This window comes from Fundulus heteroclitus, unplaced genomic scaffold (genome assembly GCF_011125445.2).
Source record: "Fundulus heteroclitus isolate FHET01 unplaced genomic scaffold, MU-UCD_Fhet_4.1 scaffold_43, whole genome shotgun sequence".
Taxonomy (NCBI): Eukaryota; Metazoa; Chordata; class Actinopteri; order Cyprinodontiformes; family Fundulidae; genus Fundulus; species Fundulus heteroclitus.
The window spans coordinates 1,078,934-1,105,425 of NW_023396846.1; the positions used below are offsets into that span (position 1 = coordinate 1,078,934).

At 48.2% G+C, this 26,492-nt stretch overlaps 1 protein-coding gene across 1 annotated transcript in view; it reads right to left on the reverse strand.

Annotated features, from left to right (window-relative positions):
* The window catches only part of LOC118560415 (NACHT, LRR and PYD domains-containing protein 3-like), a 123,510-nt gene that overhangs the window by 92,712 nt on the left and 4,306 nt on the right, over window positions 1-26,492 (reverse strand). Inside the window, exons 3-5 of the mRNA XM_036131401.1 lie at window positions 7,799-7,877; window positions 7,416-7,644; window positions 5,481-7,272 (exon numbers count right to left, since the gene is read on the reverse strand). Of these exons, the coding sequence (XP_035987294.1) occupies window positions 5,481-7,272; window positions 7,416-7,644; window positions 7,799-7,877 (2,100 nt within the window). The remainder of the gene's footprint in view (window positions 1-5,480; window positions 7,273-7,415; window positions 7,645-7,798; window positions 7,878-26,492) is intronic.

Here is a 26,492-nt window from a genome sequence, read left to right on the forward strand (position 1 = left end):
TCTGTCTGTGCTTTCTGGATTGAGACCTGGACCTGGACCTGGACGCTCTGTTGGATTCTCCCCTGGAAACCGCTGCCTGAGATAAACGGATTTCCCCCTGACAAAGACCTGGACCGGACCTGGACAAAGAGCCCTGGATAACCCCCTCTCGGACGCCTTCGACTAAAGGAGTCAGAGTTCTGCCCTCAGCACGTCCAGGTTAGTGACCCTACTTCGTTCTTACCAACCTGTCAGTATCTGCTGGTCACTAACCTGTGACTCTGCCTTCAGGAGCGGCCAGTCGCAGAGTGCGAGCCGAGCCAGGGGACCGCGCCGCCAGTGTCAAAATAAAGACTGTTAATATTTTGTACTCACTTGTTTTCGGGTATTTCTTGGGTCCTCCTAAATTCGTTACAGTACGTTCTGGCCAAACATGGACCCTGTACCCGAAACCCAGTGGCGCGCGGGGGTAGAGAAATCCATTTCTGATTTAGAAGCCGGCGTCTCGGAGATTTTAGGCCATCTTCGAGGTCAGCGAAGCACACAGTCCCCACTTCCGCAAGCCGCTTCCTCTAGCCCTCCGTCACTTCCGGTGACGTCGTCCTCGTCAGAGCCCCGACTCTCCCCGCCGGCAATGTTTTCTGGTGATCCAGAGCATTGCAGGGCTTTTCTCACACAGTGTGAAATACATTTCGAATTGCAACCTTCCTCATTCCCTTCAGACCGCTCCAAAGTTGCATATGTGATTTCACTGCTAGCCGGCAAAGCCAGGTTATGGGGAACTTCCGAGTGGCAAAATGACTCACGCATTTGCCACTCATATTATGACTTCTCCAAGGAGCTTGTGAGAGTTTTCAGCCCCTTGTTGCCTTGCCGGGAGTCCTCTAGGGGGCTTCTGACCCTGAGACAGGGAGATAGATCTGTGGCGGATTATATTATTGATTTTCATTTATTGTCTGCCGAGAGCCTCTGGAATGAGTTTGCCCTTATGGACGTTTTTATTTTTGGGCTCAACGAGAAGATTAAGGATGAGCTCGCCACTCGAGAGTACCCAAAATCACTGAAGCAGCTCGAAGAGCTGGCAAACAGAGTGGACCTCCGCCTCATGGAACGGCGAAGGGAACGTCGTTCGACATCATCTATCCCTCCTCGAGTGTCGGTCCCTTCCCCTATTGTTTCACCAGTCTCACCGAAGCTTTCAGAGCCAGAGCCCATGCAATTGGGTAAGGTGGGTCTCACTAAGGATGAGTACCAGCGCAGGCAGCAGCAGAGACTTTGCCTCTACTGTGGAGGGGTGGGTCACCAAGTCCGGAACTGTCCGTTAAAAGACCAAGCTCAGTAGGGGGTGGGGAATCCCTACTGAGCTACACCAAGCTTGCTGTCCCACCAGACCGTTTAATTCCTGCTACCTTGTCCTTTTCCTCACAGTCCCACAGACTTTCAGTTTTTATCGACTCAGGAGCCGACACTGAGTTTCTGGACGAAGGCCTGGCCAGGAAGCTCAACGTCCCTCTTCAGAACGCCTCTTCAGCCCGTAGCGTTCTCGCCCTGGATGGGCACGAGCTTAACCAATCACGCCTCGTCTCAGAGCCGGTGGAGATGACCCTGGGAGGTAATCATAAAGAGAGACTCACCTTTATGGTTATTGACACCCCGCAGGTTCCAGTGATCCTGGGCGCAACCTGGCTCCGCAAGCACAACCCTCAGATTGACTGGAGGCGAAACGAGATTACGGGTTGGGCTTCGTCATGCTCCGAGTTCTGTTTATCCTCTGCTCAGCCTCCCCGTTCTCCCGAAGGTAAAACTGATGAATTTTACCCAGACCTGTCCAGAGTTCCATCTGTTTACCATGATTTAAAGGAGGTTTTTAATAAGGCCAAGGCCACGAGTTTACCTCCTCATCGCCCATATGATTGTGCGATTGACCTGTTGCCAGGCGCCGTTCCACCCAGAGGTCGCCTTTACTTATTGTCCCCCCCAGAATCCCAGGCTATGCAGGACTACATTAATGAGTCCTTGAGAGCTGGCATCATCCGCCCTTCGTCCTCTCCAGCTGGGGCGGGGGTTTTTTTTGTTGGAAAGAAGGACGGCTCCCTCCGCCCTTGCATTGATTATAGAGGCCTAAATAACATATCGGTTAAGAACCGTTACCCTAGTCCTTTAATGAACTCCGCTTTCGACCAGGTCCAAGGGGCTAAAGTTTTTACTAAGTTGGACCTTCGCAGCGCCTACCACTTAGTCCGCATTAGGGAGGGTGACGAATGGAAGACCGCATTTAACACCCCCACCGGCCATTACGAATACCTAGTGATGCCGTTTGGCCTAACTAATGCCCCAGCAGTGTTTCAGAACCTGGTTAATGAGGTTCTTGGGGACATGATCGGCCAGTTTGTTTTCGTTTATCTTGACGATATTCTCGTTTATTCCAAGGACCTTGCCTCTCACAAGCAACACGTCCGTTCCGTCCTCCTCCGCCTCCTTCAAAATCAGCTTTACGTTAAGGCAGAAAAGTGCGAGTTTCACACAACATCAACCTCCTTCCTTGGTTTTATTTTGTCGCCTGGGCAGATTGCCATGGACCCAGCCAAGGTTCGGGCCGTAACTGAGTGGCCAACCCCGATGGACCGTAAGCAACTCCAGAGATTTCTGGGGTTTGCTAACTTTTACAGGAGGTTTATCAAGAACTACAGCCAGGTAGCCTCTCCTCTCCACGCCCTCACCTCCTGTAAAACTAAGTATCTGTGGAATGAACAGGCAGACAAGGCTTTCAGGCGCCTTAAAGAACTGTTCACATCAGCCCCGGTCCTCGTTTCTCCTAACCCAGAGAAACAGTTTGTAGTGGAGGTGGATGCGTCTAGTTCTGGAGTCGGAGCCATCCTCAGCCAGGAGGGGGAGGATGGTCGTTTGCACCCCTGTGCTTTTTTTCCAGGAGGTTATCCAGCTCTGAGCAGAACTATGATGTTGGCAACCGAGAACTTCTGGCAGTTAAGCTGGCCCTAGAAGAATGGCGGCACTGGCTCGAGGGCTCCAAAACACCATTTTTAGTCTGGACTGATCATCGCAACCTGGAGTACCTCAAGACTGCAAAGAGACTCAACCCTAGGCAGGCCAGGTGGGCGCTGTTTTTCAGTCGATTCAGTTTCACCCACTCTTACAGGCCGGGGTCCAAAAACACCAAGCCGGATGCCTTATCGAGGGTCTTTGAGGCTAACGAGGAGGATCCGGAGGAGGAACGGGGGTTCATCTTACCGGATTCTGTGAGGTGTGCTGTCTCCCGCCTAGAACTTGAGAGGGAGGTAAGGGAGTCCCTTGCCTCTGTCCAGATGCCCGAAGCCTGTCCCAAGGACAGGCTCTTTGTCTCTCCTGAACTCAGATCAAAGGTGATAGAGTTCTGTCACAGCTCCCGGTTATACGGCCATCCAGGCGTGAGCAAGACCATTCGCCTCATCAGGTCCCAATTCTGGTGGCCGTCTCTGGTCAAGGATGTCGGGGAGTTTGTTGCAGCCTGTTCCCCCTGCAGCCAGGCTAAAGTTTCTCGTCGTCCTCCTTCGGGGCTGCTTCATCCTCTCCCAGTCCCTCCTCGACCGTGGTCCAGCCTCTCAATGGACTTTATCACGGGTCTCCCCTCCTCTGACGGTCACTCGGTCATCCTCACGATCGTTGACCGTTTCTCTAAAATGGTCCATCTGGTCCCCTTAAACAAGCTCCCCTCTGCCAAGGAGATGGGGCTCATCCTTGCCAGGGAGGTTTTCAGGCTGCACGGTCTGCCCTCTGACATTGCGTCAGATCGGGGTCCCCAGTTTGTGGCCCATTACTGGAAAGAGTTCTGTGCAATGCTGGGGATTTCTGTAAATCTTTCCTCCGGTTTCCACCCCCAGTCAGATGGACAGTCTGAAAGAATCAACCAGGAGGTCGAGACCAAGATCCGCCTATTCTGCCAGGCGGACCCCTCCAAGTGGGCGCAGAACTTACCTTGGGTGGAACATGCGATAAACGCTACACCCTCCTCCTCTACTGGTCTCTCTCCCTTCTATGTGGTTTACGGTTTCCAACCGCCAGTTTTTACCACAGAGGAGATTGAGTCCAGAGTCCCGTCCGCCCGTCTCTCTGCTTTGAGGTGTCGGCGAGCCTGGAGAAGGGCCAGGAAGGCCATACTCGCCGCATCTCAGAGTCAGTCCCGTGCAGCCAACCGTCGGCGGGTTCCTGCGCCAACCTATCGAGTGGGAGATAGGGTTTGGCTGTCCACCAGGGATCTTCCTCTGAGGGTGGATAGTAAGAAGCTGGCGCCACGCTTTATTGGACCATTTCCCATCACCAAAATCATCAACCCAGTGGCGGTCCGTCTCCGTCTGCCTTCTACCATGAGGGTTCACCCCACCTTCCACGTGTCCCGTATCAAGCCTGTCAACACCTCCAGTCTGTCTCCCACCACCACGCCCCCACCTCCCCCCCGCCTGGTTGATGGCTCTCCGGTTTACACCGTGAGGAGGATCCTTAAGTCCCGTAAATGGGGTCGAGGCACCCAGTACCTCATCGACTGGGAGGGTTATGGTCCTGAGGAACGGCAGTGGGTCCCGGCCCGCCACATCGTGGACAAATCCCTCATTAGGGATTTTCACAGAGCCCATCCAGACCAACCTGGGGCGTCTGGAATCCGCCCTTGAGAGGGGGGCTCTGTAACGTTTCTGGCACTGGAGCTGCTGATTGCAATCAGCACACCTGTGTCTGTCTCCGCCCTGGCTGCTTAAAAGCTCTGCTCCTCGCAGCCTCCAGTGCCAGAACGTCTCTAGCCTTACGGTGAGCGCTTCCAGCCTTTTTTGAATTCCTGTCTGCCTGTCTGCCTCTCGACCTGTTCTGCCTCTGTTTTTTGGAAACCTGCCTGCCCCTTTGGATTTGTCTGCCTGCCTGGGTCCTGCCTATCAGCCTCAGAGAACTGGACTGCCTCACCGTGTTTCTGACCCCAGGCTGTCCGTGAGTAGAACGAGTTCGCCTGCCCCCTGTCTGTCTGTGCTTTCTGGATTGAGACCTGGACCTGGACCTGGACGCTCTGTTGGATTCTCCCCTGGAAACCGCTGCCTGAGATAAACAGATTTCCCCCTGACAAAGACCTGGACCGGACCTGGACAAAGAGCCCTGGATAACCCCCTCTCGGACGCCTTCGACTAAAGGAGTCAGAGTTCTGCCCTCAGCACGTCCAGGTTAGTGACCCTACTTCGTTCTTACCAACCTGTCAGTATCTGCTGGTCACTAACCTGTGACTCTGCCTTCAGGAGCGGCCAGTCGCAGAGTGCGAGCCGAGCCAGGGGACCGCGCCGCCAGTGTCAAAATAAAGACTGTTAATATTTTGTACTCACTTGTTTTCGGGTATTTCTTGGGTCCTCCTAAATTCGTTACAGAACTGGTTCATTATAAATAAACTGAAGCAACATTAATCATTATTTACCTCATTAGCAGATTTCTCACTATCAGAAAAAAAAAGCAGCAACAATCTGTGTCCTTACAGAGCTTTGTTGGAGGCTTTAACCACTGGCAGCAGCCTCAGAAGAACCTCCTCTGAAGCAGAGTATTTCTTCAGGTCAAACACATCCAGATCTTCTGCTGATGACACTAAGATGAAACCCAGAGCTGACCACTGAGCAGGAGACAGTTCATCTGTGGATAGACTTCCTGAATTCAGAGATTGTTGGATCTCCTCCACTAGAGAACGATCCTTCAGTTCATTCAGACAGTGGAACAGATTGATGCTTTTCTCTGCAGACACATTCTCACTGATCTTCTTCTTGATGTACTGAACTGTTTCCTGATTGGTCTGTGAGCTACTTCCTGTCTGTGTCAGCAGACCTTGTAGGAGTCTCTGATTGGTCTGCAGTGAAAGTCCCAGGAGGAACCGGAGGAACAAGTCCAGGTGTCCATTTGGACTCTGTAAGGCCTGATCAACAGCTCTCTGGTGAAGAGACTTTAGTTTAGGTTTCCAAGAAAATAAAGACTTCTTAGATGTTTGTGTTTCTACCGTTAGGTTAACACCAGAGTTGATGAAGGTCACATGAACATGAAGAGCAGCCAGAAACTCCTGAACACTCAGATGGACGAAGCAGAATACCTTGTCCTGGTACAGCCCTCTCTCCTCTCTAAAGATCTGTGTGAACACTCCTGAGTACACTGAGGCTGCTCTGATATCGATGCCACACTCTGTCAGGTCTGATTCGTAGAAGATCAGGTTTCCTTTATGCAGCTGATCAAAAGCCAGTTTTCCCAGAGACTCAATCATCTTCCTGCTCTCTGGACTCCAGTGTGGATCTGTTTCAGCTCCTCCATCATACTTGACCTTCTTCACTTTGGTCTGAACCACCAGGAAGTGGATGTACATCTCAGTCAGGGTGCTGGGCAGCTCTCCTCCCTCTCCGGTCTCCAACACGTCCTCCAGAACCGTAGCAGTGATCCAGCAGAAGACTGGAATGTGGCACATGATGTGGAGGCTTCTTGATGTCTTCATGTGGGAGATGATCCTCCTGGCCTGCTCCTCATCTCTGAACCTCTTCCTGAAGTACTCCTCCTTCTGTGGGTCAGTGAACCCTCTGACCTCTGTCACCATGCCAACACACTCAGGAGGGATCTGATTGGCTGCTGCAGGTCGTATGGTTATCCAGAGGCGAGCAGAGGGAAGCAGTTTCCCCCTGATGAGGTTTGTCAGCAGAACATCCACTGAGGTGGACTCTGTAGCATCAGTCAGGGTCTCCTGGTTCTGGAAGTCCAGAGGAAGTCGACTCTCATCCAGACCATCAAAGATGAACAGAACCTGGAAGTGTTCAAAGCTGCAGATTTCTTTGGTTTCAGTAAAGAAGTGATGAACAAGGTCCACCAAGCTGAACTTTTTCTCTTTCAGCACATTCAGCTCTCTGAAGGTGAATGGAAATATGAAGTGGATGTTCTGGTGGGCTTTGTCCTCTGCCCAGTCCAGAGTGAACTTCTGGGTTAAGACTGTTTTCCCAATGCCAGCCACTCCCTTTGTCATCACTGTTCTGATTGGTTGATGTCTTCCAGGTGGGACTTTAAAGATGTCTTCTTGTCTGATGGTTGTTTCTGGTCTGTGTGGTTTCCTGGATGCTGTTTCAATCTGTCTGACCTCATGTTCATCATTAACCTCTCCAGTCCCTCCCTCTGTGATGTAGAGCTCTGTGTAGATCTGGTTCAGAAGGGTTGGACTTCCTGCTTTAGCGATCCCCTCAAACACACACTGGAACTTCTTCTTCAGACCAGATTTCAGTTGATGGTGACAAACTGCAGCAAAATGTTCTAAATGAACAGAAAAAGTGAAATCAGGAAGGAAACCAAATGATCTTCTGAAGATGATGTGAATAAATGTGATTCCATGTCTTCAGACATCAGTAAATGTGTGATTTATCCATCAGGTTAAATCTTTGTAGAAATCCTCTTACTGCTCTGCAGACGGTCAGCCAGCTCCTCCTGCTTCATCCTCCTCAGGAAGTTCAGAGTGATCTTCATCAGTGCCTCTCTGCTGCTCCTCCTCTGCTCTTCATCCTCACCTTCCAACACCTCCTCATCTTCTCTCTGACTCTCTGAGCAGTCTGGGTCATCTGGACTCAGAACCTTCTGGATCTTCTTCAGCTCATTCTTCACAAAAGTGACAATGTTGTCCTCCAGCAGCTGGAACAGAATAATATATGACTATCAGACTAAGATCATGGATCCAAACATCAGAACCATGTTGAACAGACTGACGGTCCACTGGTCCACAAAGGCCAGCATGGAGACGATTGAACAGAACCAATGGAAAAGTAGTTGTTGTACATGTACAGACCATAAATATGGAGTCCAGCTGGGTTTGATGCTGCCGGGCAGACGGACCTCTGGGAACCTCTGAGTTCTGCTGGTCCACTCTGTGGAGGAACCAGAACAATTAGGAAGGAAGGAAATATTCATCCAGCAGTTTTCACAGATGAAATCACCAAGAGCTTCACAGTAAAAGTCCTTAAAACAGAAAAACTGAGCATCAAATGAACACAATACAAAGAATTTTAAAAGAGGAAGATGAGATAAAAGGACGAAGACCAGAACCACCAGAACCACCCAGTAGACATTTTAAAAAGTGGGTCTTGAACTGGGACTTCAAACTGTCCACACTGTCAGCAGATCTGATGCTGGTGGGGACAGTGACCCAGAGCTTGGAGACAGTGCAGGTGAAGGTTCTGTCCACACAGGTCTTCAGGACAGTGTGTGGGACATCCAGCAGGTTCTGATGACGAGATCTGAGGTGGTGTGGACCTGGAGGAGGTCTGAGATATGTGGCTGTGTGTCCATGTAAGGTTCTGTCCTGGATGTGATGGTGAGTATTTTGAAATGGATCCTGTAGGTCCCTGGAAGCCAGTGAGCTTACATTATATCTGTCCACACAGAGACAATCAGAAGGTAAAGGTCCATAAAGGACATCTGGATGTGAGCAGAGAACCAGAGGATCCAGGTAGTTGGAGATGTTTAATGTTCCTGCTGATCCACTAAGAACCAGCAGAACCTCTGATGGTCTACTTCAGCTCAGCTTGGTTCCACCAACCACATGATGAAGCTTTCCTTCCCTGCTGAACTGCTCTCACAACGCACACAGGAACCAAGTCTTGATGGGTCAGACTGGCTCTACCAGCTATTTCCCAGCGGGTCGTGGAAATGTGATCCACTGTTAGTCTGATATGGAGCCAGGAAGCAACAGAACCTCCTGATCAGCATCAACACTCCAGACATGAAGACATGAAGGTGTTTTCATCAGAACAGGGCAGCTGATTTCTGGAGATAACGGATCAAACCTCTGTCTGCAGATAGAACTGGAACATCTGAGAGCTCACTGGGAGGAACTGGGTTTCTGTTCTTGGCTCTTAAAGAAATGTAACGGGTCATTTCCAGAACCTCAGACCCCGACTGAGGAGACCGGTCCATACTAGGGCTGGTGATTGGCTAAAATATCACAACATGATTCCTTGCAGTGAAATCAGGATTTTATTAGTTTGTCAAAGTAACAATAAAGCTGTTGAAGAAAAATCTAGAGAAGCATTTACACCAGAGCTTTTCTGGACACCTTTTAATGAGTTGCTGCAGTTCTGCTAACTTGTCTGAAGCTCAACTGAAATGTAATAAATCCATTGAGATATTTAAGAGCTGAAGAACAGCTGCAGCTCTAAACTCTTGGGAGGGAACAACACCAAGTCTCTGGTTCTGATCCCAGTGATTGTTCCAGCTCCAGCTGAGAAGAACTGAAACTCTTCAGTTACTAAAACTGAGGAAGACTTTCAGATACGATGACAAAACGGTTCAGGAACAAAGAAAGAAAGTCCAGTTGGTTCCATGTTGGATTTGATTCAATCACTATGAATATGGGAGAGGACTAAAGAGTCCAGTTAGCTCATTAACATGGAACAGAACCAATCAGAGTGAGCTCCAGTCCAAACTAAATCTTTGACTTTAAGCAGAGAAAAGTGTTTAATGATGGCGACTAATCAATGAGGCCCAAAAGCAAACAGATCAGAGCTGTTAAACATGATGTAGCAGCATCCAGGACGCCTCCAACAACATCCATTCTTTCCACTTTCACTGCTGTGGTTCTGGAGAACATCCAACACACACCGCTTCACATATGAACATAGAAATGTGGGAAAAAGAGCTGAGCTCACGTTAAACACATGTTGGAATAAAAACATTTCAGACTGACTCAGTTTCCACAGTTACAGCAGTTAGATACAGCTCACCTCTCTGAGGACGCAGGTCCAGAAGATTTGAAGTCAATAAAGTGATCCATTGAATCATCGCTCTTAAAGGACACACAGCAGGGTTCTGGTTCTGGTTGATGTTTATGTTTCAGTGTCTTAGGAATCCTGTCAGAAAAAAAATATTATAATAGTTTAAGAGAGTTTTATTTTAATTTTAAATACAACTAATAACAAAATAAAGAGCTGTGAGAAACAACAGAACCAGATGGTTTATAAACTTGATGTTCTAAATGGTTCCCATCAGAACCGATCCTCCATCATGTTCCTGATCATTGATCCTCCTGAAAAAAGTCCAGCCTTGTTTAAAGAGCAGAAACAGCAGTTCTGTTGGATCCTGAGATCCTGGTACCATGGTGTTCTGGGCTGGCTGGGTCTCCATGGCATGTTGACCTCAGGAGAAGATCAGACAAAGAGCCATCCAACACCTCCCTGGAGCCAGGCCTGCAGGGTGGGGGTCAGGAGGGGTTCAGAAGTTATTTATTTATTTATTTATTTATATATATATATATATATATATATTTCTTCCCTGTAGCACTTGGAGATCTTTTGATAGAAAGTGCAGTATAAATTAAATGTATTATTATTATTATTATTATTATTATTATTATTATTATTATTATTATTATTATTAGAAGTGTGCATCTAATGGTCTAGCTCTGACTCCTTGAGCTTGGATGGACCCAGGTCCAAAAAGCTACAGAACCCCCTCCATGTGGGCCACTGTTATGCTATAATAACGCCATGATGAATAATTGATCTCAGATTGAATTCTTAACAGTGGAAGAGTTTGACAAAGAAATCCCACTCCTGCCGCAAAGGACACACAGGCACAGAGGGCGGTCTCGCTCTTTCTCTCTCAACAGAAGGTCAGCTGTGACCACTCCCTACAGATAAAAGTCACAGCACACCTCTGTTTTTTTTCTCAACACTCTCCTCCAAACCCTCAAATGACCAGCACTCCTCTGTAGCTCCCAATGAGAGGGGGGGGGGGGTCTCCTTCCTCAGCAGCCATGTCACTGAAGGCCCTGCAAGAGCCATACATGGGGCCTGGAAGAGGCCACGAGCTGAGTGAGAAATGAGCCCTTCTGAAACTCAGTTCCTCCCTGGCATAGGGAGAAACTGCCAGCCGATTCAAAGATAAGTCTCTCACTTCTGCTTAAAAACAGATGCTGAAGTGAAGGAATCCGTCTATGCCAGCTTTGTTTTGCTTTCTCAGCGGACCCCAGGCGGAGCTGGTTCCAAGCAACGCAGAGCTGAAAAGCCGGCACAGGAGCCACTTCCACATGCTGAGGAGTAATCTGCTTAAATTGTGACTGCAACGGAGTCAGAGACTGTCTGCAGGATATCAGGCCTCTGACCACGACCACATGGTGCTGCAGAGCTAAGCGCTACCCCGCCAACAACAAGCCAACAACTTCCCTCTTTCAACCCTCCTTCCGTGAATGGCCAAAGTGGACAGAACTGACACGAGGCAAGAAACAGGTTTGGACAGAGAGCTGAGGGTGAAGTAAAAAGGTTTATTGGGAAATGTCTGTAACTCAATTCATTTCAATTCAATTTTATTTATATAGCGCCAATTCATGAAACATGTCATCTCAAGGCACTTTACAAAGTCAAAATCAATCATATGATACAGATTGGTAAAAAAATTCCTATATAAGGGAACCAGTTGATTGCTTCAAAGTCCCAACAAGCAGAATTCACTCCCGAAAAAGTGTAGAGCTACAGGGAAAGTCGTCTGCATTGTCCATGGCTTTGCAGCAATCCCTCATACAGAGCAAGCAAGAAGCGACAGTGGAAAGAAAAACCACCCATTAGCGGGAAGGAAAAACCTCCAACAAAAACCGGGGTCAGCATGAACGGTCATCTGCCTCGACTGACTGGGGTTACAGAAGACAGAGCAGAGACACAACAAGAGAGACAAAAAAGCACAGAAGCACACATTGATCCAGTAAACTGTTCTACATTAGATGGTAGTAGCAGGTGATCTGTCTTCTCTGGATGATGCCACAGCTAACAGAACGTCAGACCAGGTGTACCTACTATGAAGAAAAAGAGAGAGAACAGAAAGTTAAAAGCTGAAATGACGACAGTCATTTCAATGTAATGCAATGCAAAACTGGAGAACAGTAGAACTCAGTAGAGAAATATAGACCCTGGTGTCCTCCAGTAGCCTAATTCTATAGCAGCATAACTATAGAGGTAGCTCAGGGTAACATGAGCCACTCTAACTATAAGCTTTTTTCAAAAAGGAAAGTTTTAAGATTAGTCTTAAAAGTAGACAGGGTGTTTGCCTCACGGACCAAAACTGGGAGTTGGTTCCACAGGAGAGGAGCCTGATAGCTAAAGGATCTGCCTCCCATTCTACTTTTAGAGACTCTAGGAACCACCAGCAGACCTGCAGTCTGAGAGCGAAGTGCTCTGTTAGGAACATACGGGGTAATCAGAGCTCTGATATATGATGGAGCTTGATTATATGTTAGAAGAAGGGGAGCGGCTGAGAGAGATGAGCGGCTGAGATCTCGCGAGAGCTGTGAGCTGTGCGTAAGTAAAATGGCGGCATACACTGAGGGAACAAACTGGAAGAAGAGACCTTGACGAGCCTGGAGAGCTACCTGGACGAGTGTTTTGACAACATCGTGATGGGGAAGAAAAAAAATCCCGCAGCCACAAACACACCTTCACTCAAACGAACCCGGTCTAGCTCCACCGGTGCCTCAACTTCCACTTTGTCCCCCGACAGGAGCTACAGCGACGTCCTGGAATCCATCGACAAAAAGCTTACCAGCCTGGACGCTCGCCTCGCCTTGGTAGAGGTGCTCCACAAAGAGTTCCAGGCTTTAAGAGAAGCGGTCGAATTTAGCCAAGCCCAGCTAGCTTCTGTTGCCGCGGAAAATGACGCGCTGAGGGTGAAAGTCACGGAGCTCACCGAGGGGTTGACGCGGCTGACCGGCGAAAATAAGAAGATGAAAGAATCCATTCTGGACATACAGTCGCGAAGTATGAGAGACAACCTCGTCTTTGCAGGCATCCCGGAGCGGCAGGAGGAAGACCCTGAGTTTGCTATACGTGAGTTTCTCCAGCAGAAGCTGAAAATACCGGCGGATCAGGTAAAAAACATCACCTTTCATCGCGTACACCGGCTCGGAGGTAAGAAACCCGATAAAATCCGCCCTCGTCCGATTGTAGCCAAATTTGAGCATTATAAACAAAAAGTGTTTGTTAAAAGCTATGGCCGCGAATTGAGAGGAACGGATTTCAGTGTTAATGACCAGTTTCCCAAGGAAATCCTAGACCGTAGGCGAGTGTTATTTCCAATCAGGAAAAAATACATTAATGATGGCGTCAGAGCTAACGTTGTAGTTGACAAACTTTATATCAATGGTCAGTTGTTCAGGGATCAGAAGATCACTCCTTGGCTTTATTAGATGCACAAAGGGTGGATTTATAGCTTGTCACGCTTGGAAAAAAAAAATGTGTTCGGAACACGGTGGTAAAAGAAATAAATGCACAGCTCAAAAGCACGCTGGCACGGTATGGTGGTTAGTCACGGTTGGATACACGCGGCATGGGTGATGGTTATTTCTCTCTCATCTTTTCTCACTCTTTGCACTTTCTTAATTCTCTGTCTTTCTTTATATTATTCATCTGCTCCTTTCCTGCTGACCAGGAAATCACAAGCACGTCAGTTGATGCTACCTGGGTCTTTGTATAACTATTCTTATGAGGACATGCACTTTTCAACTTCTCACTTTCACCTATGATGAATGTAAAGTTTGTGTCACGGAATGTGCATGGATTAGGCACCAGGGAAAAACAGCTAAAGATCTCTAACCAGCTTACAAGATTAAAGGCAGATGTTGTCTTATTGCAAGAAACCCATAAATCAGATACAACTGTAAGTGATCTTAACTCACCTGAGTTCCCCAATGTGTTTGCTGCCTGCTATAACTCTAGACAGAGAGGAGTAGCAATTTTAATCCACAAAAACGTTAGTTTTAAAATATTAGACAAAATTATTGACCATGAAGGTAGATTCATAATAATTAAAATATCTATTCATGACCAGAAGTTATGTATTGTTAGTGTATATGGTCCAAATGTTGATGAACCCTCATTCTTCCACAAACTCTTCCATGCACTTTCAAAACACGGGGATTGTTCTCTAATTATTGGGGGTGACCTCAACTTTGGTCTAAATGAGGAAATAGACAGGCTGAATACAACAGGGTCTCAGCGTAGTTGGCAGTCATTAAATATAGTCAAACAATACATGAGTGATTTTGGTCTTTGCGATGCATGGCGTTCTCTTCATCCTAATAGTAAGCAATTTACTTTTTTTTCAAATGGACTACTTCTTAATCAGCAGCTCGCTGCTGTCGGACGTTTCAGATGCTGTAATTCATCCTATCGCTATTAGTGATCATGCTCCTGTTACTTTAACCCTAACAAATAAAAAAATAACCCCACAAAACAAGAGCTGGAGATTTAATACATCACTGCTTAAAGATGAAGAATTTAATAATTTTTTCAAATAAGAGTGGGCTTCATACTTAGAACACAATGATCTGCCAGGCACTTCAGCTTCTATACTTTGGGAAGCAGGGAAAGCAGTGATGAGAGGCAAAATAATTTCATTCTCATCTCACAAAAAGAAGTTAGAAAACAAGAAGATTCAGGAATTAGAAGAAAAACTTAAGTTACTAGAAACTTCCCTGGAAGAGGGAAAGTTGGGTAAAATCCGTAAAATAAAACTAGAATTAAACCAGTATATTGAAAAGCAAAACAAATTTCTAATAGAAAAACTTCGATTAGAAAATTTTGAACATGGCAATAAGTCAGGAAGCTTCTTAGCTAATCAGCTAAAAATAAATAAAGAGAAAACGACTATATTTGCAGTTACAGATTCCAATGGGAATACATTACATGATCCAGATTGTATAAACAACACCTTCCGTGATTTCTACAAAACTTTATACACATCACAGATAAATCCATCAGACAATGTCATCAAGCAGTTTCTGGATAAAATTACACTTCCTAAACTATCAGATAACCAAAGAACGACACTGGACTCACCGCTGACAACAGTTGAAGTTCAGGAAGCTTTAACAATCATGCCCAATAAAAAGGCTCCAGGTCCAGATGGATTCCCTACTGAGTTTTATAAGGAGTTCTGGAGTATTCTGGCACCAACGTTTCATAGAATGTTGCAAGAAATTCAGGAAAATGGTCGATTTCCAGCTAATATGAACTCTGCCACCATCAGTCTTCTGCTTAAGCCAGGCAAAGATCCTATGTTGCCCACCAGCTATCGTCCCATATCCTTAATCAACGTGGATATTAAAATAATATGTAAAGCTTTTGCAAAACGATTAGATAAAGTCACTCCTTTCATAATCCACCCAGACCAAACTGGCTTTATCAGAGGAAGGCAGTCATCCACAAATACACGCAGATTACTTAATTTAATAGATTTTTCCTACAGTACAAATAATAAAACTATTATTATGTCTTTAGATGCAGAAAAAGCATTTGATAGAGTAAATTGGAATTTTTTATTCGCTACTCTGCATAAATTTGGTTTTGGCAATTTTTTTATAAATTGGTTAAAAATTTTATACAGCTCTCCTACAGCCTGTGTCAGGACAAATAATCAAACATCTTCCAGCTTTTGTCTCCAGAGGGGCACTAGGCAAGGATGCCCACTTTCCCCCTCACTTTTTACCATTTTTATTGAACCTCTAGCAGCAACAATTAGACAAACAAAGGTTATTAAAGGTATAAAATGCATGAATATAGAGCATAAGATTAGTCTTTATGCTGATGATGTATTACTCTATCTTCAGCACTCAAACTCTTCCCTTTCTCAAGTAATTAGATTACTAGAATCCTTCTCAAAGGTTTCTGATTACTCTATAAACTGGTCAACATCTACAGTACTGCCAATTAATTGCTCTTTCCAAAACCCCCTAGATTTACATTTGCGCTCAGGAAACATCACATATTTGGGTATCACTGTGTCGTCTAAACTTGCGAATTTAGTAAAATCTAATCACATCCCACTTTTAAAAAAGATAGAAGATGACCTGGATAGATGGAAATCGCTTCCAATTTCACTCATGGGTAGGGTAGCTTCGATTAAAATGATGGTCTTACCTAGAATTAATTACTTATTTTCAATGATCCCCAATAAACCATCATCTGACTGGTTTAAATCTCTAGACTCTTCAATTTCTAAGTTTCTTTGGAAAGATAAACCGCCCCGTATCAGCTTAAAGACGCTACAGAAAACTAAAGACAGAGGGGGACTAGATCTGCCTAACTTCCATAAAGCATAATCCTTTAGACGAGCCCTGGATAGATATAGAACAGAAAATATGCAATAATATCATGATTTCAGATTTGCCGTTTATTAGCTCAAATATAAAACGGCATACATGCTTTAAAAATATCAATATCAGCTCTACTCTGACAGCATGGTGGGAGTTTCTTAAAATGACAAAGTCGTCACTTATCCCATGCAGTCGTACACCCATCTGGAACAACCCTGACATCCTACAAAATAATAATATGATAAACTTTACATACTGGAAGAATAAAGGTATTGAATATCTGGAACACTTACTTGATGGAACCGAGTTCATAAATTTTTCCAAACTAAATATGCAATATGGCATTAGTAAAAATAAATTTTTGGAATATGAACAACTTAAATCTATAATTAGAAAAAAATTTAAGCATATTAAAGGTGGTTTACAAATTCCAAGTAATATATTAGAATTCCTAGATTTAACCCCCCCCAAACTACTGTCTAAATCATACAGGACACTGACTAAAATAGATGATTCAATATCTATTCCTATTATGAAATGGGAAGAGGATCTATCAGTCAACTTTGAACAAAACTTCTGGGCTCATGTATGTCTAAGTACTTTCAAATTGACTAGAAACACCAACTTACAACTAATACAATACAAAATCCTTCACAGAGTACACTACACAGGACAACGATTATTCAAGATGGGTCTGGCACAATCTAATATCTGCCCACACTGCATAGGCAATCATCCTGATAATTATTTTCATGCGTTATGGTTATGCACACCAGTCCAGAGGTTCTGGACACAGATATGTAAGGACTTATCAAAGTGCTTGAGCTGTAAAATTACACCTTCCCCATCAGTTTGCCTGCTCGGTAATTTTGAGGAAAATCCTTTGAAAAAAGAAATAGTTTACATGGTTTTTACTGCTTTATGTATCGCAAAGAAAACTATCCTCATGAATTGGAAAAGTAAACAAAATCTCAGTATCAATCAGTATAGAGATCTTTTGTTGGATCATATTAATCTAGAGACAGCATCTGCTTCCACATCTGATTGGTCTCTTTGGGCTCCTTTGATCAACACCATCACTTAGTGGAATAGGGGGCGGTGGGTTACTTCCTGCAGGGCGCAGTGGCTGGATGGAGGGGTTCCTGGGGCCCTGGGGGCACTTGGAGTAGGGCGCCTGGTGGATCCGGCTCCGGGGTCTGTTGCCCCCATCTGGGAGGAGCTTGGGAGGCCTACGGGTGGCCCACAGCGGCCGCTTGCGGCGCTCTTTGGGAGCTGCGTCTTGACGGACGTGGGTTACTGACCTGGTAGCTGGGCTGCCGCTGGGTGGGGCCGGGGTGGGTCTAGGGGTCTGGGGTCCGGCCCCCTGTCCCGGTCCTGGTCCGTGTCGTCTTCCGGGGCGGGTTTCAACTGGGGGGTGGGGTTTGGGGTGGCCCGTGCGGGCCGGCTGGCCAGGGTCCCCCCCTCTTATTTATTATTATTATTATTATTATTATTTATTTATTTATTTATTTAGTTAGTTAGTTAGGTTTTTTTGGGGGGGGGGGGGGGCAGTAGGCTTGGTGGGTGGGCTGGGGGGGTTGAGGTGTTGGTCCTGGTGGGTGGTTGGCTGGCGGGCCCTGCGGCCTCTCCCTGGCCCCCGGGCTACGGTGGTGCCGCTGGCGAGGCCCCCTTCTCTGGGTGGGGCTTTCGGGGAGCGGGGGTGCCTATTGGAGTCAGTAGGGGAGCTGGTTCCCTGGGTTGGCTTCCCAGTCATTTGCTCCCCATCCCCGGACTCCTCCCTCTGCCTGCTCCATCACGTCGCCACACATGTAGGTCCTGGGGGAGGGGGCGTTACTGGAGGTGGCCACTTTCTGGTGACGCCCCTCTCCCCAATTTTATCATGCATCTTAGACACTTTCACTTCAAACATTTTTCACATCGCACACTCATATAGGCCATGGTAGGGGGGGGTGGGGGGATGACGTCTGGGGGGGGGGGGGGGGCTTATGTTGTGTGAGCCTCACCTCGGACGGCTCCCTTCACCTCCTCTCCCACTTAGACATTGAGGGTTCTGGGCAGTCGTCCGGAGGGGGTGCGCTGGCAACAGCTTCCTTCCGGAAGGGGGGTGGGCTGTGCCGTGCATCCCCTTCGCCGCTCCCAGTTTTTTTAAACGCACTTGAGAACAACATGCAACAACACAACATCTGAGCGGGCGTAGGGAGGATCGGGGTCTTCTGCACACCCCCGTTCTCCGATGGCGGCAAGGAGTCTGGGGCCTGGAGGAGGTGCGGGCCACTGTGTCCGGGGTCTTGGCGGGGGGCTGCGGTGTGTAGTCAGCGGCTTGCCAGGTCTGGGGCTGATGCCTCCGCTCCCCCCAGGAGGGGCAGGGGGCAGGGATGGCAAGGGTTAAGTGGGGGAAGGAGGGGGTTTATTAGGTATTAAGGGGGAGGGGGGGGCTCTGGCCGGGTGGCTCGTGCGGGTCGTGTTGGCCCGCCCTCTTGGGGGGGCCCGGTCCGGGGGGCGTCTGGTCCGGGGGCCGGGGGTCGGGCACAAGCATCCGTATAGTCGATTTGGGGTGACCCCCCCCCTCTTGTCAGTGGTGGATGTGAGTGTTATGTGGGAATGTGTGTACAGCGTCTTTTTTTTTTTTTTGTGTGTGTGGTGAGTGGGGCACAAGGGAGGGATGGTGTGAATGAGTTTTCCTTTTTTCTTTTTTTTTTTTTTTTTCCAGGTATGGGTGTGGTCCGCTCCCTCTCCCAAGAACATCTCAAGCCTCCGCTAGGTGCGGAGCCCATCCCCCCACGTCCTCCTGCCCTCCTACACTTCGTTGGCGGGCGCCTTGGCCCTCTGGCGCATTGGTTGGCTTCGGGTTTGGGGCGGGTTCCCGGGCGTGCGCCGGCCCACTCACTCCCGGCGGCCTCTTCGCGGGGCCTGGCCCCCCGGTGGGCGGCTGGGGCCCCCGTCGCGGGGGCGTGGCGCCCCTGGGGCCTTTGGCCCTCAGGGCCCATGGCCGGGACCACTTCAGCGGGGCTAGCTGCCGGCGGAGCCCACGGGCTCGTCCCCGCGGCTCTTGAGGGCGTCGGCATTGCGGTGGCTGGGGGATTTCCTCGGGGTCATCTCTGCTCCTTCCTTGGGGGGGGGCTGCGGATATCCTGTGTCGGCCCCTCCTGGGCGACCTGCTTTGGGGGCCCCTTTGGGAGTCCGGGGTTACGGGTGCCCTGACACCTGCCTCTGTGCTCGGGGAAGGTGGGTCTTTGGTTCTCCACAATCACTATCAAGCTATTTCTGGATAATTTTCACCTAAACTAGTGTACTCTCACATCTCCCACAGGTGCTGGGTCCCAGGTATTAAGTGTTCACTTATATACAGTAATCTTATAATTTATTTATTTATTTATGTTCTTTCACTTTCTTTTTTCAAATATCACATTACACATGTCAGCTTACATAATAATACATATGATTTAGCAATGGCATCTAGGTGTTATTCGAGTGTATCTGTTGCTTTATCTCTGTTGGTTGTGCTGTTCTTTTTGTGTCTCTTTCCAGATGATGGAGCAGACAAAGAAGGTTTTATCATTCTCTCCCTTTTATCTCCTCTTTCTTTCACCTCTACTCTTTTTTTTTTCCTTTTCTTTCACTTTTTGTTCTTCCTTTACTCTCCCATTGTCATGTCCATATAATTTGAAATTCTCCTTGCAGGAATCATAATAAAGCTATTTACAAGCATAAATCAAGTGGAGCACTATGGCGAAAGCTGTACGCTCCACTTGTAAAAGCAAAATCTGTCGAGCTCTATCTGGCATTGAGACATCAATTCCTATTGCCATATTGCAAGACAGGACACTGGGAAAAAAAAAAAAGAAGAAGAATTTTAAAATCTATTCTTGATTTAACAGGAAGCCAATGAAGGGAAGCTAAAATTGGAGAAATATGATCCCTCTTGTTGATTTTCATCAGAACTCTTGCTGCAGCATTTTGGATCAGCTGAAGATTTTGAACTGCATTTTGTGGACTTCCTGATAGTAAAGAATTACAATAGTCCAGCCTTGAAGTAACAAATGCATGGACTAGTTTTTTAGCATTGCTCCTGGACAGAATGTTTCTAATTTTGGGGATATTCCAAAAAGGAAACCTGTTTAATATGGGATTTAAATGACATGTCTTGGTCGAAAACAGCACCAACATTTTTTACTTTATTACCAGAGGCCAAGTTAATGCCATCCAGATTAAATGATTGATTAAGAAGTTTATTTTTTGGACATATAATGCTTTATAACAAAGGGCAAACAGGTAGCTGCTCCGCCATCCTTCTATGGTGCTATGAGCATTATCCCGCTTTAATATCAAATATTAATGTTGGTAAAGGCAATTTTGATAACTTTATGCTGTAACCTTTCAGCCACCGATTTGCTACAGTGACCCCAAATGCCTAGAAGGAGAATCGCATTAACAAACTCGGCCATAAGGTATAAATGATTTTACTGGGCAAATCAGTAACCACAATGTTATTTTCTCAAAATAATGTTCTGGTTAACATGTGCTTTGCATTGTGAATGGGTTGAAACACATGTCAAATGTTGTTCTGAATTAGTTAAGCTAATTTAACCACGATTCACATTCTTTAAGGTGAACTTTGGTTCTTTAACTTAAACAAAAAAAAGTTCATCAAATAATGTTTTTGTCACGAACCCAGCAGAAGGACCCGGAATTCAACCAGACAGAAGGTGCTTTGTTTTGTTTATTTAACAGAAAAAACAGCTGCGTGCTGTGGGAAGGTCCTCAGCGTCCTTGGCCGGGAGGTCTCTTTGAATGCGGGAGATGGGAGGAAACAAAAGAGCGCCGGCTACCGTGGGTAGACGGACCTGCCGAAGATGGCCGTTCAGATCGGGGGAGAATCCCTTGCTGGACTTGGCAACCACTGGTTGCTCGAGGGGCGAGCCGATGTTCGGATCCGTTAGGGACCACGGGCAGAGGGTTCAGAGCGGATGTCCAGTTCTCGTGTTTCGATGTCCAGTCCAGGGTCAGATCCAGGTCAGAGGTCTGGGGAAGGTCCGAGGGAAAATCCAAGGCGAGGTTGAGGTTCAGTTCCAGGTCGGTACACAGATAGACTAGGCAAAACAAGCAGGGGTCAGGCAGGCTCAGAAAACAGGAAAACAGATCGGGTCAGGAAACAGACAGTCAGGTTCCCAAGAAAATACGCTGGATTTGTAATGAATCAGAGGAAGCGGACCCAGAATTCAGCCAGACCAGCAGAGGTTTAGATCAGGTTCTTTATTAACAAAACTAAGAGTGAGGCAAAAACCAAAAAGACCTCACAAAAATAAACAGACTAACAGGGCAGGCAGGACAGGAACAGGATGGCACAGATTTCGGAGACAAGGTGGTTCAAAATCCAAAAGCAAAATATAACAACTTGCAAGAAAAGAACTCACCTACACTCAACATGAAGACCTGGCACTGATGTCTGGTCTCAACTGTTTTTATGGAGGAGGAAGCAGGTGAAACCGGTCAGAGATGATTGCAACAGGGGTGGAGTATGGCAGGTGTGCAGAGTGGGTAATTAGACTAGACATCAGTGCAGAGGATCAAAACAAGAAATAAACCAGAAACCAAAGCTAAAAAGCTGACAGGACAAGTGGACAGAAACTACACCAAACTACTAAGAACAAAATCACTCAAAAGTAAAAACCTAAAACAGAAAATAAAGCCAGGACTAAAACAGATGACAAAACAGGATAAACTAACAGTAAATAAAAACCTAGACAGGACAAAAACTCAAAGCAAGCAGAGAACCTAAAACAGGAGAATAAAATAACTCAAAAATAAAACCAGAACAGAAACCAGAATATTACAGAGCCCCCCCCCCCTCAAGGGCGGATTCTAGACGCCCTCCGAAGTCTACGGGAGTCCAAAGAAAACATGAAACTTAGTCAAACCGGGTGGGTGGAGGGGGCTAAAGGTTGGAGGGCCAGAGTCTGAAGAAAAAAACAATATGTAATACGGTCCAAAAAACAGAAAACAACCCTAAAAGGGCGAATCCCAAAAATAAAGAGTCCAAACAGTGTAAGTGGCCGTGTGTCCGGCGGTCGTCCCGGAGGACGGTCCCGGCGAGACAAGATCTCCGGCGGTCGTCCCGGCGGACGGCTCCGACGTGACAGGTTCTCCGGCGGTCGTCCCGGCGGACGGCCCCGACGTGACAGGTTCTCCGGAGGTCGTCCCGGCGGACGGCCCCGACGTGACAGGTTCTCCGGAGGTCGTCCCGGCGGACGGCCCCGACGTGACAGGTTCTCCGGCGGACGGCCCAGACGTGACAGGTTCTCCGGCGGACGGCCCAGACGTGACAGGTTCTCCGGCGGACGGCCCAGACGTGACAGGTTCTCCGGCGGACGGCCCAGACGTGACAGGTTCTCCGGCGGACGGCCCAGACGTGACAGGTTCTCCGGCGGACGGCCCAGACGTGACAGGTTCTCTGGCGGACGGCCCCGGCGTGACCGGTTCTCCCGCACCAGTCGCCTGTAGCCAGGCGACTGGTGCGGGAGCCTGGCTACAGGCGACTAAAGAGGGAGCCTGGCTACAGGCGACTAAAGAGGGAGCCTGGCTACAGGCGACTAAAGAGGGAGCCTGGCTAATGGCTTCAGGAGGCCCCGGGCTAGACGCCCTCCGAAGTCTACGGGAGTCCAAAGAAAACATGAAACTTAGTCAAACCGGGTGGGTGGAGGGGGCTAAAGGTTGGAGGGCCAGAGTCTGAAGAAAAAAACAATATGTAATACGGTCCAAAAAACAGAAAACAACCCTAAAAGGGCGAATCCCAAAAATAAAGAGTCCAAACAGTGTAAGTGGCCGTGTGTCCGGCGGTCGTCCCGGAGGACGGTCCCGGCGAGACAAGATCTCCGGCGGTCGTCCCGGCGGACGGCTCCGACGTGACAGGTTCTCCGGCGGTCGTCCCGGCGGACGGCCCCGACGTGACAGGTTCTCCGGCGGTCGTCCCGGCGGACGGCCCCGACGTGACAGGTTCTCCGGAGGTCGTCCCGGCGGACGGCCCCGACGTGACAGGTTCTCCGGAGGTCGTCCCGGCGGACGGCCCCGACGTGACAGGTTCTCCGGCGGACGGCCCAGACGTGACAGGTTCTCCGGCGGACGGCCCAGACGTGACAGGTTCTCCGGCGGACGGCCCAGACGTGACAGGTTCTCCGGCGGACGGCCCAGACGTGACAGGTTCTCTGGCGGACGGCCCCGGCGTGACCGGTTCTCCGGTGGACGGCCCCGGCGTGACCGGTTCTCCCGCACCAGTCGCCTGTAGCCAGGCGACTGGTGCGGGAGCCTGGCTACAGGCGACTAAAGAGGGAGCCTGGCTACAGGCGACTAAAGAGGGAGCCTGGCTAATGGCTTCAGGAGGCCCCGGGCTACAGGCTTCAGGAGGCCCCGGGCTACAGGCTTCAGGAGGCCCCGGGCTACAGGCTTTAGGAGGCCCCGGGCTACAGGCTTCAGGAGCTAAGGATGAGGCCTGACTGCAGGCTGTGGATGAGGCCTGACTGCAGGCAGTGGATGAGGCCTGACTGCAGGCTGTGGATGAGGCCTGACTGCAGGCTGTGGATGAGGCCTGACTGCAGGCTGTGGATGAGGCCTGACTGCAGGCTGTGGATGAGGCTGGAGTGAAAGTCAGACCCTTAGCAACAAAAAGTCTTAAAATCAACCTCTGGAGGGTCTCAGAAAGTGACAACCAATAAAGTCTCTCCCAAAGTTGGCTGTCCATGAGGGTAATAAGGGGTCTAGGCTTACATCCAACTCCAAAAGGCTCAAAGTCTCCAGGGGACCAAGGTTGTTGAATCCTCTTCTGAGGCCCGGGGTGCCCGAAGAGCGAAGGATCCACCTGAGTCTCCTCTTCACAGGTCAACGATGGACCCCTCTGCGTTGCCACGTCACACATCTGCGACAGACCCCTCTGGGTTCCCACGTCGGACGTCTGCGACGGACCCCTCTGGGTTCCCACGTCGGACGTCTGCGACGGACCCCTCTGGGTTCCCACGTCGGACGTCTGCGGCAGCAGGTCCTGCTGGACCCCCTCCTGGGACTTGGGCTTGACGGGAGCCGAGGCGTCGGCCGGACCCTCGGAGACAGATTCAGGGACCTAGGCGTCGGCCGGACCCTCGGAGACAGATTCAGGGACCGAGGCGTCGGCCGGACCCTCGGAGACAGATTCAGGGACCGAGGCGTCGGCCGGACCCTCGGAGACAGACTCAGGGACCGAGGCGTCGGCCGGACCCTCGGAGACAGATTCAGGGACCGAGGCGTCAGCCGGACCCTCGGAGACAGATTCAGGGAGCGAGGCGTCGGCCGGACCCTCGGAGACAGATTCAGGGACCGAGGCGTCGGCCGGACCCTCGGAGACAGATTCAGGGACCGAGGCGTCGGCCGGACCCTCGGAGACAGACTCAGGAGCCGAGGTGTCGGCCGGACCCTCGGCGACAGACTCAGGAGCCGAGGCGTCGGCCGGACCCCCGGAGACCGGTTTAGGTCGGCAGTAGAAAGCCTGGAGGGCTGACCTATAATGTCTCTCAACCTCTTTTAATTTTTTCTCCAGCTCCTCTGAATAATGCAAAAATAAAGCCTCCCTGAGACGCTTAATGATGGGAGCAAACGTCCTTGATTTATTCTCCAGGGTCAGATATTCCTCCTCGTCATCCACTGATGGTGGATCCTCCTGGACCTCCACGTCGCCCACTAGCGGCGAAAGCTCCTGGGTCTCTACGTCGCCTGCTGGCGGCGGACCCTCAGGGACAGAAGCAGAGGCTTCAACCGCTCGACGACGTCTGCGGCGGCGGGACGGCTGCGGCAATGCGCTCCGCCCTTGGAGGTGGCGTCCTGGACCATATCCGGGGGGGCAGAGCACTAATCTGGAGCCCTCAAAAGATGCCCCCTGGATTTCAACAGAGCTCCGGGATTGCAGCCAGCTCATCTTGAGAAAAAAAATTATTAAATCAGGAAAAAAGCAAAAGAAAAACGTGGTGGTCTGGCGATGGATCCGAAAATTTTGGGCCAGGTCTTACTGTAATGAATCAGAGGAAGCGGACCCAGAATTCAGCCAGACCAGCAGAGGTTTAGATCAGGTTCTTTATTAACAAAACTAAGAGTGAGGCAAAAACCAAAAAGACCTCACAAAAATAAACAGACTAACAGGGCAGGCAGGACAGGAACAGGATGGCACAGATTTCTGGAGACAAGGTGGTTCAAAATCCAAAAGCAAAATATAACAACTTGCAAGAAAAGAACTCACCTACACTCAACATGAAGACCTGGCACTGATGTCTGGTCTCAACTGTTTATATGGAGGAGGAAGCAGGTGAAACCGGTCAGAGATGATTGCAACAGGGGTGGAGTATGGCAGGTGTGCAGAGTGGGTAATTAGACCAGACATCAGTGCAGAGGATCAAAACAAGAAATAAACCAGAAACCAAAACTAAAAAGCTGACAGGACAAGTGGACAGAAACTACACCAAACTACTAAGAACAAAATCACTCAAAAGTAAAAACCTAAAACAGAAAATAAAGCCAGGACTAAAACAGATGACAAAACAGGATAAACTAACAGTAAATAAAAACCTAGACAGGACAAAAACTCAAAGCAAGCAGAGAACCTAAAACAGGAGAATAAAATAACTCAAAAATAAAACCAGAACAGAAACCAGAATATTACAGAATTAGTCTAACCAAGTGGCTTGAAAAGATCTGGCACTCGTCTCTGGTTTGGAGGGAGATTATAACGTGACAGGAGCAGGTGAATAAGATGAGTGGTGATGAGAGAAAGGTGGAGCTATCCAGGTGTGTTGGGTGATGAATCAAACCAGCGTGAGTGCCACGATCATGACAGTTTTGTTTAACTTGGGCTTTGCATTGTGAATGGATTGAAACACATGCCAAATGTTTTTAACACCATTCCATGTTTTTTTTCTTTTGGAATCAGATCTGCAGTGAACCAGTATTCACTAAATTATTCTGATTTTGACTAACCACTTTTGTTTTGTCTTTTGATTTGCATGTAAATAGTTCCTTAGCTTAGTTTCTTTTTATGTTAATTTTTCTTAGTAGTTTAGTTATGTTTCACTAGCCTAGTAGAGAGGATTTGTTAATCAAAATATTGTGTTAATTCAGATAAACAACATTACATAGTGATGTTCTCTGGATGTTCATTTCTGTTATTAAATTCTTGGACTTGAAAAGAAGTTGTCACTCCTTTATTCTATGTGTGTGCAGGTTTTGCTGTTAAAAGATGATCGCTAGTGCTCAAATTCATCCCTTTCAACAATTGTCTTGATATCAGCTTTAGAGCTGGTCATCACCAGACAATACTTAACAGACAGAGGGTTATTTAATAAACATTAATTAACATTAAACTGTGTATAATTGCACAACAGCCACCATCTGC